We start from the raw sequence: 15,164 nt of genomic DNA, 5'->3' as shown, positions 1-15,164 counted from the left end.
TCTTGACCCTGCTTAGCCTAGGTCATAGACTGAGTTTTTGTGACTATGGACACACAATGAAATTTTAAACAACCAGTCACCACCATTACATTGTCTCCCATCTTTTTTCTCATGCCTTCTTCCTTACCACATCTCTTAAGCGTGACCCTTCTTCTCTCCTAGTTGTCTTGATCTCCTGCTGGCCACAGCTGCTTTCTGAGGAGATATCCTTCATCTTGAGCTGTACTTTCTCTGCCTTGTCTGTAAGGATTGGTCCTGTATGAACCTCTGAGGCTGGTCTTTGTTCCAAGATGGGACTCTGCTCTGAGGACTGCCAGGGTCTACTGGTGCTGCTTGTGCAGCTACTTTGCCTGCATAACGCCTCCTGATTTTCCACTGCTGGTTGTGGAGTTTCTAAGGACTCAGATTTCCTGGCTGCCACCAGCTCCTCAGGGTGAGAGCCTGGATGAGAAACACAAATGAACGATGTAACTACTTATGACTGAAAATATGGTGCTGTTTCAATCCAATGCCAACTAACAAAGCTAAAGAGCTCCCTCCGGGCACAACAGGATGTTCCCAGGAGGCCACCCACCTCCCCAACCTCATTACTGAAATGAGCACCAACCTGACCTGCTACTGTCAACACCCACCCTGCTACAGCTTGGTCTCTTTCCTGCCACATGAACAGACTGGAACAACCTCCATGCCAACGAGCTGCAGGGCACCTCCATTAGCCTGACAGAGGCTCCATGTCCCCCTCCTTAACACAGTTTTACCTCTGGATGCTGCCGCTGGTGGGGTGGGCCCCGGCTGTTTCTCCTTCCTCTCTGGCGCCTGCTCTGTCCTTGTGTGGGTCCCGGCTTCCAGGGAAGAGGGGCTTGTGCTCTCAGACACCAGGGAAGAGAGCTCCTCGAGGCTGGAGAGGGAAAGCTTCTCCTTGGCGGGCACACGGCAGGGAGTGCTGTTGGTGCTGATGACTGCGGATACCCGCAGTGGGACAGAGACAGCGAAAGGCTCTGAGATGTTCAGGGCCTTCCTCTGGTGACGAGGGGAGGCCTCCAAGGGAAAGAGGCTGCTCGGAAAGCCTGACTTGGCTGTTTCGGAGGTGTAGAACATGCGGCCACCTTTGGAGGAAGTCTGCTCGTTTTCAGCATCCTCTCCTGGCCGGAAGACCTTCAGCTGCTCAGGGGGTGACTTTGCCTGTGGTGTCCTGGGAGGACCTTTCTCTCCACCCGGCTCTGAGCTTCCTTTGGACCCCGTGGCAGATCCTTCTCGCTCCCACTCGTTCTCCTTGCTGAGGTCGTATGAGCTGCCTGTGCCTCCTGTCCGTAGCTTCATCACCGGAACAAAAAATCCTCCAGTAGTCACTGCCCGTTTGAATCTGCTCTTCTCATCCTCCCCTAGAGATGGGAAGGTAGAAAGAAGTTAGTGAGAAGCAAAGAAGTAGCAAACAACCTTCCTCTGTGAAGAGCCTGTATCAATCCCTCCAGGGATGAGTCCTGCCCTGGTGAACACCCACTTTTCCCCAGAGAGATGGGGACAGCAGGCACTGAAGACCTTCCAGGCTCCAGCCCTGGTGCCTCCATCAAGCTGGGCAGGTAGGGCTGGATAGGATTCCTTCCAGTGGAAATTACCTAAGACTTTTATTAGAGACCCCTCTCAATCAGATGCAGCCAAGTCTGGGGCTAGAGTGCATTGCCAACAAAGATCGCAGCTCTGGGCTTTGCCAGCTTATTGCAAGGACTTTTCACTTATGAATGGGAATTTTGTACCCAGAATAACCAAAAATGAAATCAAAGCAATCCCACTGCTAATAAAGGTGCAGCTAGGCACAGTGGCAATTCTCAGGTGCATGCACCAACATAAAAGACACAGAAAAGGGTTAAAAAAGCATGTGCACAAAGGTAGGGGGGCACATGGCAGCAGCCAGGGCATAAGCATATAAAGAAACACAACACAGTGAGATAGGCAAAGAAACAGATCACTGCATCCATACAAACGCAGGGGAAAGCTGAGGATCCAGCGGTGCAGTCCTTCACTCTTACAGTATAGGCTACTGATGTCTCACCTTCTACTGGCAGGGAACACAGCGAGTCCATGCTCTTCGCAGGCCGAATAGTTGCTTTTTCTGTGGAAATGGAGGTTTCAGACCCTGTGGCTTTGCAGGTTTCAGCCCACAAACACCAAATGCTACATATAGATGGGTGTGCCAGGCAGACATCAAAGTTATTTTCTATTTCCAAGCATTCCCCCTCTGTAACCACACCACAGGACTTATTACCCACAACACTTGTCCACACAGCTGGGCATCTGCAAGTGCTAACAACAGCTTTGCACCTGCCAGACATGTGGAGAGCTATACTTAACCCAGCCAGTCAACATCATCTCTACTGTGAAGCAGTTAACCATCCCCAAAGCTATTATGTGCCACTGCCCTCCCCAGTCAAGTCACTCTATTGGTTGTGGGGACTTTTTAACTAAACTGACATAAATGCCTTCTCACCTCTCATTCCTGACAGCAAATGTTAGGTTATTTTCACATTGCACTCCCAGGCTCTCTTACCGGCATAAGCACCCCCTGACTCCAGCAAGTACGCCGGGAAATTTGTGAGGGCAATAGCAACCTATTTTCCTGGTCATCTTCTCTGGATTTGCTTGTCCAGAAACAAGCTGCCATTTGTCACCAGACACTCTACAGGTCTGTTCCTGAGAGGTTTTGGAAGCATGTAGCTGTTACAGCTCTGAAAAGGGGAGATGGGGGAATGTATCTGGCAAGGAAGACGAGTTAGTCTCTGGCAGCCCAAAAAGAGCCAGTGCAGCTCTGGAAAATGTCTGGGAGCAAAGTTTGCTGTTTACAACATTGCGCAAAGTAGGTAAGGCGGAAAGTGAGCAGGCTTGTTGAACTTCATTTGTTTTCATAATTAAGGCTTCTGGGACCGACTTTCACATGAGCATAGGAGAAACTCCAGCTACTTTTTTGCATTTATATGGAGTCTTGGCTACCTTTTACATTCATATGGCATGATGTCTTGACCACTGCCTCCTCTTTCCCAGAGGAACAGAATTCAAGCTGTGGAGCTCGCCTTTTATGTGACTTGCAGACTTGTGTGCATGGACACAAACTGTGTTAAAGCATGTGCTGAATTTCAACAGCAAGTTCATCTGTTTCCTCACATCAGGCTGTAATCAGATAGCACACAAAAATATAACATGGCAGCTTCTCAAAAGCACTACTTCAGTGCCTAAACCTCTGCACACAGCTGTGCATTTGTATGCTCTGCTGGTGAAAATGTCACTCAATGTTGTGCTTGGAACAAGGCTCGGCCCCCACAATCACCAGGCTCCAGCCATTCCTAGGCATCCTTGGACAAGCACTATTTTGGGACATAATATTCCTTGTCAAAGTGAGAAGGTGATCCCATGATCAAAATAGGATGGAGAGTTATTCTGTGGTCTGCCGTGGGCACCCTATGCAAGGCCCTCTGTACATGCAAAACATGGGGGAAGGCAGGAGTCCAAAAAGAGCTGGATCCAGCATTTGGCTTCACACTCACTTCTGATCCAAATATAGCCTCTCTTATATGTGGTGGTAGGTAATATTGCCAACATTAACTATTTTATTTTAAGTCTTGCAATGTTTGGTAGTGGTCCTCCAAACACCAGATCTTGGAGTCATGAGATTATCTAAAAAAAAATCTCACCTTCATAATCTTTTTAAAAAGTAAATTTATTGTCTTGGAGATGCTAAAAAAATCTAGGACATATGAAACCAAAACACTTCTTTATGAACTCAGGTAAAGAAAAAAAAGGATATGCTTTCTTTTGAAAATTGTAGTTACTTTAAAGTCAACTTCATGATTTTTAGAATTTGAGTCATCATTTCTGAACACCAGGAATTGGCACTGCCATGTGATTTTCTAAGAAGCAGAGTGTTTAGGAAATTGAAGCTCAGGAGGGGCTAGAACTTGGGATTACAGCCAGAAGAAAAGACAACTTCTCCCTTGTAAATTCTGCAGAAGTAATAGCTTCCCTTAGAGTGCTGAGAGCCAGGAGCCATAGGAACTCCTGGTGCCTTGTTTTTCACAAAGACATTGAACACAGTTGGTTCTTTAACACCCTTTAGTGGAAGAACAGCCATTCACCCAGTGCCGGACATTAGGAGCCAGAGGATGGCTGGGCTGGAAGAGTAGACTAATCCAAACCTACACAGCATTTCCTAGTCCCCAAGCTTGACAGCTGAGCAATGGGATGTTTGATATGTTTATGATGTACCAAAATGAAATATTTACTGTAGCTGTCTGGCATATCCTCCCAAACAGGTGCTTCTCGCCATCACGTGAAAATAAGATGTCCATAAAACCAGGCAACAAACATGACTCCATTAGACTTTCTCGAGTCTGAGGGTACTAGTGTCATGTGGACACAGGTTGCCCCATGCTATCAATATCACAGAAGAAAGCTGCAGAGAGAAATACCTAACTGAAAAATGTGTTCTTACCAGAAAGCTTCTGTGCCCTTACGAAGACACTCCCGTTTCTACTCAGTTTAGACTTCGATTCTGAGCCAGAACGGCCCAAGTTGAATATCGACTTCCATTTCTTGGACTTGGTAGATAATTTTCTCCTGGAAGGAAAAAAGGCTCAGGATGTTACAAATCCCTGAAGACTTTTGCCTTTTTAATATCCCACAAAAGCCTCTGAGCTTTCTCTCCTCAACACTGTCCTTCTTTTCTTTCTCCTGTTTAAATTAATTCTAAGGCATGCAAGGCATAGTTGCACAACCAGCTCTTGCTTTTCTGTAAGTGATGTATCTATATGGCTGACTTAACCATGTCATAGATGGAAGGACACCTAAGCTGACTCTTTAGACAGTTGGCTCTGGCATCATGCTACAGCAACTGTGATTGACTGAGCTATCAATCACACTTGTCTCCAGAAAGGAGAGGTTTCTGAGGCTAGAACTATCTTGCAATACAGTAAATAAAAATTGTCTTTTTAACAGGTTTTAATGACAGATAAATTCCAGAGAACCGATAGAACTGGTACTATCACTTGGTGCAAAAAGCTATCCTTTAAAGTCCACGTCTTATAGTTTTTATGAATTTGTGAAAATAAGAGGATCCCTTAAGACAAACTAGCTATTAATACTTCTCAGGCTAACAATTTAATCATAGGTGTTTCATGATCATATGCAAATATAGTGTATTATCCAAAAAGGAGGAGGCTTAAGGGAATTAAATCAGTTTCTTGTAACTGTCAGAGGGAGGGGGACACTAATTCTCTGTGTCTCTTTGGAAATCTCAGCTTTAAACAGAGAGAAGCTACTACTCCCAAAGCCAGTTTTTCGTATGTGTATTACTGCAAGAAGCTCTGTTTCGGTTCATTCACATACTCATTCTGACTCTTCCTTAAATCTCTCCTCTTCCGGAGTAAGAACCCTGTTATTTCCCTGTCTTACTCTCCATAATGGGCTTTATACCCCCGTAGTTCTGCTTTTCTTCCAGATCAGTATTCAGAAGAGCACAAATCAGTCCTACGAAGAGGATTCATATCTTGAGGATAGGACTGTTCTCTTCAAGTGAGAAAGGAAAAGGCACTCTAGAGGAGCAATACACCCTTTTGCCTTAAGATAGTTATCTTCTTGGCAGTATTCTGTTAGATGGCTCCTTTTTGCTTCAAGTGCAAAGAAATATATTTCCTCTGCTGCCTTATGGGTCAACAGATAAATTAGCTGCCTACTGCAGAGGCTATAATCTCTCAAACCAGGCAGTAGAGTAGCCATATATTAACAGATAGATAGACTAATAGATAAATACATATGTTGGGCAGCAGTGCCAACAACTGCAGCAACTCAGCTGAAATCAGACTCTTCTTTTGGCATAGGCATAAGTGGCACAAGTGCCACTATGTAAATATCTCTTCATGCTAGGAGTGAAAAATTGCCTTACTGTGTGGTTATCAGTGCAGAGGAACTTGAAGAACAATGAAGGTGAGCAGGTCAATGCCACCAGGTGTGCTGTGGACCAACCACCAGCAGGTGGAACTCACAGGAGACCTGTGTCCAGACATGCTCCACATTCAGCCCATGCTTAGCCAAATCCTTGGCTGACACAAGGATGTAAAGACAATTCCTCCTGCAGGAGGTCTGTGAGGTTCTGCCACGATGGAGGGATGAGGACAAATGAGAGCTATGAACCCAGGAACTGCAATGCTTCTCAGAAGCAGCTGTGCCTCTGTTGAGAAAGGCACAGAATTTTTTCTCGACGGTGCCTGTAGATTCACGCATGCAGGTGTAGGGGTATCATGCTAACGGAAGTCTCATTCCCAATCATACTGGGGAACCTGCACTTTTTTGTTTGCACTTTACATTCCTCTTGGCACTTACTTGCTGTCAGGGAGGTCAACAACCGTGTGGAAGAGGGACCCAGTAACAGGGACAATTTCAGGCAAGCTGTTCTCTCTCCTCTCCTTCCGAGCAGGGTGGGAGGCAGACAGACTCCGTGCCTGCGCTTCTTCCAGGCTTACCAGTTTCATTGGCAGGGAGGCCGAGGGGAGGGTCAGGCTTTTCAGAACCGATGCACTCTCTGAAAAGCAAGAAAATACATTCCAGCCTGGGGTGAGGAGAGATGAGAGCAAGAGCTTCATGTCTTTATTTGACTGGAACACCTCCTGCGGGGGGTGGAAAGGAGCGGCACGTGCAGGGAGAGAGACTTTTTGTCAGATATGTCTTCCATCTCCCCAGCAACCTCATCCCTCTGAGTGCACTCCCAGCAGGGGCCATGCTCATCAGCCAAAGGCTGTGTTGCACAGACTTGCTGCCTCTGCCATAGATGCTTTGGTGTGAAAGAGGAGTCTCTGAAAAACACCAGGATTCACACATTCTCCTTTCTCCTCTCTCCTTCCCTCTCTCCCCAGATTTTGGAGCAGTTCAGTCCCTGATCCAAACCTGGTACCTAATTCTTTCTCTCACTTCCACATCTCTCCCTTTGTCGTGTTCCAGGAAGGGGACCGTTATAAAAAACAGCATTTCTTTACTTCCCTAATTTATTTCAGGGCTATGGAAAGCAGTGTGACCAGTAGCCCCAGGAACACAAGGTCCCTGTTTACAAGAGCAGCGGCAAAGCCAGCTTCCCACATGTCACCCCAATAACAACCCTGTCCTAAACAGACCACCTCAAGGTGCATGAAGGAAGCACAGGCTCTGGACTCCCCTCAGTGCTTAGCCCTACTGCTGAAGCAGGGTGCAAGCTACTGCCTGTGCAGAGAGGCTGGGTGAAGGGGCACTTTCCCACCAAGAAATTGACTGAGACCATCGGTATGTTCCTCTCTTGACTCCATAAGGCTGTTAAAAGCCAGTGGTCTTCAACACTTACCGAAGTTGGACCAATTTGGGGCCAGTGACCTGCAGTACAACCAGAAGCCTTGGGATTTACTAACCAGTGTTTCACTACAATGCTTAAAGCAGTAGGGGAGCAGTTCCCCACTCCATGTCTTCCTCCATGCCCAGGGAAGTGGTTGAGTCCTGATCCCTGGGGGTGTTTTAAAGACGTATGGATGAGGTTCTTAGGGACATGGTTTAGAGTTGAACTTGACAGAGCTAGGTTAACAGTTGGACTCAATCTTAAAGGTCTTTTGCAACCAAAATGATTCTATGATTCTGCCAGGCAATAAATAAGGGCATAAGCATGGAACCTGCACCAGCAGAGCAAGGGTGTTACAGCTAGAGCAGGGCACCACACTGGAAATGTGGGTTCCAAGGACAGACTAACAGAGAATCCCACATGTTAAGGGAAAGGTAGACAGGATGAGCTGGCACAGGGCTGAAAAGCAGAAAGGTGGTTACTCTCTCACTTCTGAAGGTATTACTAGTCTTCTCAGTGTGTAAAAAAGAAAGAGGATTATTTCTGAAATTATGTGAGGTCACTATGGATCCAAGCCCTCTTACTTCCCAGGCTTAAAAGTGTTTTGACAACAAACCCATCACTAAATAACAAAACCAGCATCCCTGAAAACTGTTGAAATCCCACCAAAAAAAAAAAATCTCCTTTATAAAATGTCCCTAGGCATAAGACATAAGTTTTTGGAACACAAGCTTAAGTTTTATCTTCAGAGTGTAGCCTCTGACTTGGGTGGATATGGTGGCTGCAGAGCAGGTATCATCAGCATGAGGAATTATCTCTGGAGGATCCTGAGAGAAGAATTGAGACTGTGGCTAATGGTCTTAGAGAGAAAGCTTAGGCCAGGATTGAGAAGCAATCGGGTGGTCTTCCTTTTGTGGAAAGGGTTAAGCCAGGTGGGATCATGCAAAAGATGAGCCATAGGGCACTCTGGGAGCATGCAGAAGGACGCTAGTATTCAAGAAGAAAATGTTGGAGATAGGGATGAAGAGAAGAAGAATAATGAGGGATTAGGCTCAAGGTGTTTTTGAAGGAGTCTATGAGGATGGTAAGGGCTGATGTCCTTGAAATATTAGTTGAAGGGGATACAGTTAGAGCTGGAGTACATGACAAGTGACAAATGGAGTGATTTGGGGAGGTTGTTACCAATGTTCTCTGCAGAGCTGGCTTTTCTGTTGTTGTTGAAGATCTGATCCACGTGATTCAGGATGAACTCAATCACCAGCTGCTGCACTCGCACCTCCAGGAAAGCTGCATCGCCATTGCAGCCAACTGCCTCAATCTCCTTTGACCTGGATCAGGGAAGAAATAGACTAGTAGCCAGTATTGCCACACACAGCCCCCGGGAAGGAAAGATGAGCTTTCTTCCTGCAAGCCTTGGAATAGGGATGGTTTCCCAACTCTTGCTGCACCTCTTGCCTTCTTTCCCTCACAAGCCCTCATTCTCTCTCTGCCTTTTCAGTCTTTCTAAAATTATTTTCCCTGTTTTCTCTGCCACCTCTGTTATTTTCTTTCTTGCCTATGTTATTTTCCCTACTTAGCTTTTACATTCTTCAGCAGTACATAAAACTGTGACTCTCAAACTTCTCCCTATTTGCTGCTCTTTTAGCTATTTCAAAGTTTGGCCTGAAAGACAACATGGGAGCCTTCAAACATTGCTTCCAGATCCTTACTCAATCCTTCAGTCATCTGTCAGTGAAATCCCTTAGAACCCTGCACAGGTCTTCCTTGAGCCAATTTTTTCAATGCTTTGCCGTGTGCCCCAGTAGTATCTTCTCTACCCCGCTACACTCCCACATTCTCACTCTTGCTCTCAGCAAAGAAACATTCCTTATCTTGACATGCCAAAGTGTTGCTGAAGAAATTATCTCTGGGCAATGGATCCTTTGTAAAGTTAAAGACTGGTGTGTTAGATAATAGCTTGGGGCATTGCCAAGAGGATAACCCTGTAAGGAGAGTGCAGTTGAATTGCTTGCTCCATTATCTTCCTCCCTGGGTCTTGCACTTACAAAAGATTGCAAAAGGAAACAGACTTCAGGTTTTTTTGACAAGGACAGATGCTAGAATGAAAATGTCTCAGTAGTAAAGGTCCACTTTGTGATATTCAATAGAAGCGACATTTGGTTCACTCTCAGAACCTGCTCTGCCTATTTTGTGGTTTAAAAGGGTAAGATTACTCTTTAGAGTATGTTTTTCAGGCCTGTACCACTCTGGCCAATGTCCCTCCCTCCTGTCCTCTGCCAGCCCACTGTTCCCCCCACCATATCTGCAATCACTCCTCTCCTGCCCAGCTGCAGTCCTGGACTCTCACTACATAGTTCATTCTTCTCAGTACGTTGGTATGGAATGGACAGGGAAGGGAATTTCAACAAGATGTAAAATAGTTCATTTTTTTTTCACATAATATTTTTACTTGTTCTGCTTAGCTCTACAATGCATCAGCCAAACCTCTGCTTGCATTTTATCCAGGCCTCTTCCCAGCAGAGTGCCAGGCACAATAAACAAACCAAACTAACTGGTGGTCTTGCAATCTCTCACTATCTGCCATCCTAAACCCACCAAGCTCATCTCACTTTTACTCAAGCAGATCTGGGCACAGACTTGCAGTATTATTGCCTTGTTGCCCTCCCATCCAAGCCTTGCTGTCTCTCACCATCCCACTGCAGAAGCACTGGCACTGTCAGAAATGTCATTTCCGTACCACAGTGATGAGCTAACTCCTCATTTTTAAATCAGTGTGCTCAAATTGCAAATAACAGCTTGTTCTGTTTTGTTTTTTTAATAAGAAACACACAAAACCACAAGCTTCCTTGGATGCTGGTGATAAAACCTCAGATTATTCAACCTTGAAGAATTTTTTTCTCCTTTTAAAAGCTATTTGCTCTCCTCCACTGTTCTGTTTCATTGTTCTGCTTTTCCCTGTCTTTGCATTTCCCTCAGGCAATGGGTCTCCAGGCTCAGGTGCTGGCACTTCCCTTGGAGCTCAGCATGGTGCTCTGGATGAGAGAATTCTGTACTGTACCTGAGGAGATTGGGAGCCCACACCAAGGCCAGGTTTCTGGTGTGCATGTTGGTCATGTTGCTGAAGGAGGCCAGATGAGTCAAGTGCTTGATCAGGTATTCCAGCGTTCTGCAGTGGTTTCACATGAAGAAAGAAAAATGTGTCAATTGATTGATGCCTGCCCACTGGGACAGTAAGGCTCAGACCTAGCTGTGGCCTCTGAGTTGTCCCTCCTCAAGGAAGGCAATGTTTGCAATGGCACAACAGGCCCCATAGGACAGAGGATTTACAGCACCAGCATTTATACAGGATGGCAGTGAACACCTGAACGACTCTGCTCTGGGGTGGCCAAGGATGGGGCATGAACCAAACAATGCTTAACGTGATGGGTGTGAGGAAGATGGCAGATGGATGGGAGAGGAGTGGGATGCTGTGAAGACTGAGGGCTTAGCTCTTGCTCAAGCACCTCCAGCAGATCATCTTCCTCTCACCACAGGCAGGACACTGGCCAAGGGTGCCACAGGGTACATACCCAGGGAAGAAGGATGATAGATGGTGACAGGGAGAGCCTGTTCAATCTCTAACAAGAATTTGTTCAGTGATATTTAAATGCCAGATCAATTGTTGTCAGATTGGGAAATGGTGAGTCAGCTTTTGGGTACTGACTTCCAGAAATGAACTCCGGCACTGTTTCAGGCAGTATTCCCTGATAGTGAGGGTCACCAAACTGTTCCTCAGCACCTTGGTGGGCATGGTCTCACCTGTAATGTGATGGTGGGAGCTCCTGGATGACATTTTGAATTCGTGCCAGCTGCTCGTCCTCGGGGAAGCGTGATACTGCTTCCTGTGAAGATACAAGGAAACAGTGTGCCCTGGCAATGGGCTCAGGGGAAAAGGAAGAAGGATAAGGAGGGTCACAGGAGACAGCCTGTCTCAGAGGGAATGCTCTCTTGTTACCTTACACAGCTATTGGTAGAAGAAGTTGCTTTGTGTTCCCAGCACAGCAGAGATTTGCTGCGCTGTAATTTCGTGTCTCAGTACATCCTTCCTACATGCTGAGACATGGTGGTCACTGTTTTGGGGGCAGGGGCATTTAAGGACTGAGACCTTCAATTAGGAGCTATGTTTCTTTTCTTTTTTTTTTCCTGTTATTTTTCCCTTTTTTAACTTGGGCAATGATGGGTGGAATAGAAAGAGAGGGAAAGAGAGAAGTGAAAATAATGGAAAAATGAAAAATAGCAACACCCCCCACACCCCCTCCCCCCAAAAAAAAAAAGATTGTTAAAAATAAAGCAGGTCTTTCAAACCATGTGTTATGAAAATAGCTTGGATATACATGTTACACATTCTTCAAAATAAGCAATATGTGGGCTGTCATATGAAGATAGCTATAGAATCACAGAATCACAGAATGTTAGGGATTGGAAGGGACCTCAAAAGATCATCTAGTCCAATATCCCTGCCAGAGCAGGAACACCTAGATGAGGTTACACAGGAAGGCATCCAGGCGGGTTTTGAATCTCTCCAGAGAAGGAGACTCCACAACCTCCCTGGGCAGCCTGTTCCAGTGTTCCGTCACCCTCATTGAGAAGAAGTTTCTTCTCAAATTTAAGTGGAACCTCTTGTGTTCCAGCTTGAACCCATTACCCCTTGTCTTACTGCTGGTTGTCACCGAGAAGAGCCTGGCTCCATCCTCGTGACACTCACTCTTTACGTATTTATAAACATTAATGAGGTCACCCCTCAGTCTCCTCTTCTCCAAGCTAAAGAGACCCAGCTTCCTCAGCCTTTCCTCATAAGGAAGATGCTCCACTCCCTTAATCATCTTCGTGGCCCTGCGCTGGACTCTCTCCAGCAGTTCCCTGTCCTTCTTGAACTGAGGGGCCCAGAACTGGACACAATATTCCAGATGAGGTCTCACCAGGGCAGAGTAGAGGGGAAGGAGAACCTCTCTGGACCTACTAACCACCCCCCTTCTAATACACCCCAGGATGCCATTGGCCTTCTTGGCCACAAGGGCACAGTGCTGGCTCATGGTCATCCTGCTGTCCACCAGGACCCCCAGGTCCCTTTCCCCTACACTGCTCTCTAATAGGTCATTCCCCAACCTATACTGGAACCTGGGGTTGTTCCTGCCCAGATGCAAGACTCTACATTTTCCCTTGTTATATTTCATTAAATTTTTCCCCGCCCAACTCTCTAGCCTGTCCAGATCTCGCTGGATGGCAGCACAGCCCTCTGGCTTGTCAGCCACTCCTCCCAGCTTGGTGTCATCAGGAAACTTGCTGATAGTACACTCAATTCCCTCATCCAAGTCATTGATGAATATATTGAATAATACTGGTCCCAGAACTGACCTTTGAGGCACTCCACTAGATACAGACCTCCAACCAGACTCTGCCTCATTGACCATGACTCTCTGGCTTCTTTCCTTCAGCCAGTTTGCAGTCCACCTCACTAGCCAATCGTCCAGTCCACACTTCCTCAGTTTAGCCGTGAGGATGCTGTGGGAGACCGTGTCAAATGCTTTGCTGAAGTCAAGGTAGACCACATCCACTGCTCTGCCATCGTCAATCCACCTTGTTACGTCTTCATAAAAGGCTATGAGGTTGGTCAAACGCGACTTCCCCTTGGTGAAGCCATGTTGACTGTCCCTGATGACTCTCTTATCCTTGATATGTCTTAAGATGGCACCAAGGATAAGGTGTTCCATCACTTTCCCAGGGATGGAGGTGAGGCTGACCAGTCTATAGTTGCCTGGGTCCTGCTTCTTGCCCTTTTTGAAGACCGGAGTGACATTTGCTTTCCTCCAGTCCTCAGGCACCTCTCCCATTTCCCAAAACTTGGCAAAGATGATGGAGAGTGGTCCAGCAATGACTTCAGCCAGCTCCCTCAGCACCCGCGGGTGCATCCCATCTGGACCCATGGATTTATGGATGTCCAGATTGCTTAACTGGTCCCTAACCCAGTCCTCATCAACTGAGGCAGACTCCTCCATTGCCCTGCCTTCCTCTGGGGCCTCAGGGGTACGGGGCTCCTCAGGACAGCCTCCGGCAGAGTAGACAGAGACAAAGAAGGCATTCAGTAATTCTGCCTTCTCTGTATCTTCTGTCACCAGGGCACCCACCCCATTCATCAGTGGGCCTACATTGCCTCTGGTGTTAGTTTTATCTGCCATGTATTTGAAGAAGCTCTTTCTGTTGTCCTTGACCCCTCTCGCCAGGTTTAATTCTAAGGAGGCCTTAGCTTTCCTAGTTGCCTCTCTACATCCTCTGACAACAGCCTTATATTCTTCCCAAGTGGCCAGCCCCTCCTTCCATGATTTGTAAACCCTCCTCTTCCACTTGAGTTTGCCCAGCAGTTCCCTGTTTAACCACGCAGGTCTCCTGGCTCCCTTCCTTGACTTCCTGCACGTCGGGATGCACTGATCTTGAGCTTGGTAGAAGCAGTCCCTGAATGTTAACCAACTATCTTGGGCCCCTTTACCTTCAAGCAGCCTTGCCCACGGGATTTCCCCCAGCAGTTGTTTGAAAAGGCCAAAGTCGGCCCTGCTGAAGTCCAGGGTTGCAATTCTGCTTGGTATTCTGCTCCCGCCACACGAGATCCTGAACTCCACCATTTCATGGTCGCTGCAACCAAGGCAGCCCTCCACCTTTACTGCTTCAACCAGACCCTCCTTGTTAGCGAGGACGAGATCCAGCAGCGCTCCTCTCCTAGTCGGCTCCTCCACCATTTGCATCAGAAAGTTGTCATCAATGCACTGGAGGAACCTCCTGGACTGAGGCTGGCTGGCTGAGTAGTCCTTCCAGCAAACATCAGGGTAGTTAAAATCCCCCATAACAACCAGAGCCTGTGACTGTGAGGCCACGCTCAGCTGCCCGTAGAAGGCCTCATCAACTTCCTCACTCTGATCTGGTGGCCTGTAATAGACTCCCACAACAGTGTCACCCCTGCCAGCTGCCCCTTAATTCTCACCCACAGACTCTCCACTTGCTCCTCAACCGCACCTGGACAGTACTCTATACATTGTAGTTGCTCTCTCACGTAAAGAGCAACTCTACCACCACGTTTGGCTGGCCTGTCTTTCCTGAAAAGGACACAGACATCCATGACCACATTCCAGCCATGTGAGCTGTCCCACCAGGTCTCTGTAATTGCCACCAGATCGTAATATCCTGACTGAACGCAGGTTTCCAACTCCTCCTGCTTATTCCCCATGCTGCGCGCATTGGTGTACAGGCACTTCAGGGAGCGAGCCGAGTACACCGATTTCACCCTAGGGGCCTGGGGGGCCTCCTGGTCTTTATGGATTCTAGAGTGCTGCCCCACCAGTGCAAGCCCAGCTGCAACCCCATCCCCCTTTGAATCTAGTTTAAAGCCCTGCAAATGAGCCCTGCTAATTCCTGTCCCAGCATCTTTTTACCCCTGTGGGATAGACATTTCCCACGTATCACTGTCCGGACTGGTGTCTTATAAAACCAGCCATTATCAAAGAACCTAAAGCCCTGCCTGTAGCGCCAGTCTTGAAGCCAATCATTTACGGAGTTAATTTTTCTATTCCATCCCACATCATCACCCAAAAATGGAAAGAGGGAAGAGGAGATGACGTGAGCCCCAGACTCTTTCACCATTCATCCCAAGGCCCTGAAATCTCTCTTCATTTCCCTCAGACTACGGGATGCAGCTTCCTCCCCGTCTGTCTGGAAGATCAGTAGGGGGTAGGGATTGTTTGTGTGAGTTTGCATCTTTGATGATGGGAGAAGCTTTAGCAAAACCACTGTCCAG

The 15,164-nt window shown here is 47.1% G+C and overlaps 1 protein-coding gene across 1 annotated transcript in view; it reads right to left on the bottom strand.

The window, feature by feature from the left end:
* Positions 1-15,164, bottom strand: part of ARHGAP31 (Rho GTPase activating protein 31) — a 64,906-nt gene that overhangs the window by 8,358 nt on the left and 41,384 nt on the right. The window contains exons 4-11 of the mRNA XM_065638359.1: positions 11,141-11,223; positions 10,401-10,508; positions 8,525-8,670; positions 6,367-6,565; positions 4,481-4,605; positions 2,051-2,110; positions 759-1,382; positions 128-441 (exon numbers count right to left, since the gene is read on the bottom strand). Of these exons, the coding sequence (XP_065494431.1) occupies positions 128-441; positions 759-1,382; positions 2,051-2,110; positions 4,481-4,605; positions 6,367-6,565; positions 8,525-8,670; positions 10,401-10,508; positions 11,141-11,223 (1,659 nt within the window). The remainder of the gene's footprint in view (positions 1-127; positions 442-758; positions 1,383-2,050; positions 2,111-4,480; positions 4,606-6,366; positions 6,566-8,524; positions 8,671-10,400; positions 10,509-11,140; positions 11,224-15,164) is intronic.

This window comes from Caloenas nicobarica, chromosome 1 (assembly GCF_036013445.1).
Source record: "Caloenas nicobarica isolate bCalNic1 chromosome 1, bCalNic1.hap1, whole genome shotgun sequence".
In the NCBI taxonomy this organism is placed as follows: Eukaryota; Metazoa; Chordata; class Aves; order Columbiformes; family Columbidae; genus Caloenas; species Caloenas nicobarica.
This window is presented reverse-complemented; position numbering and strand designations above follow the sequence as displayed.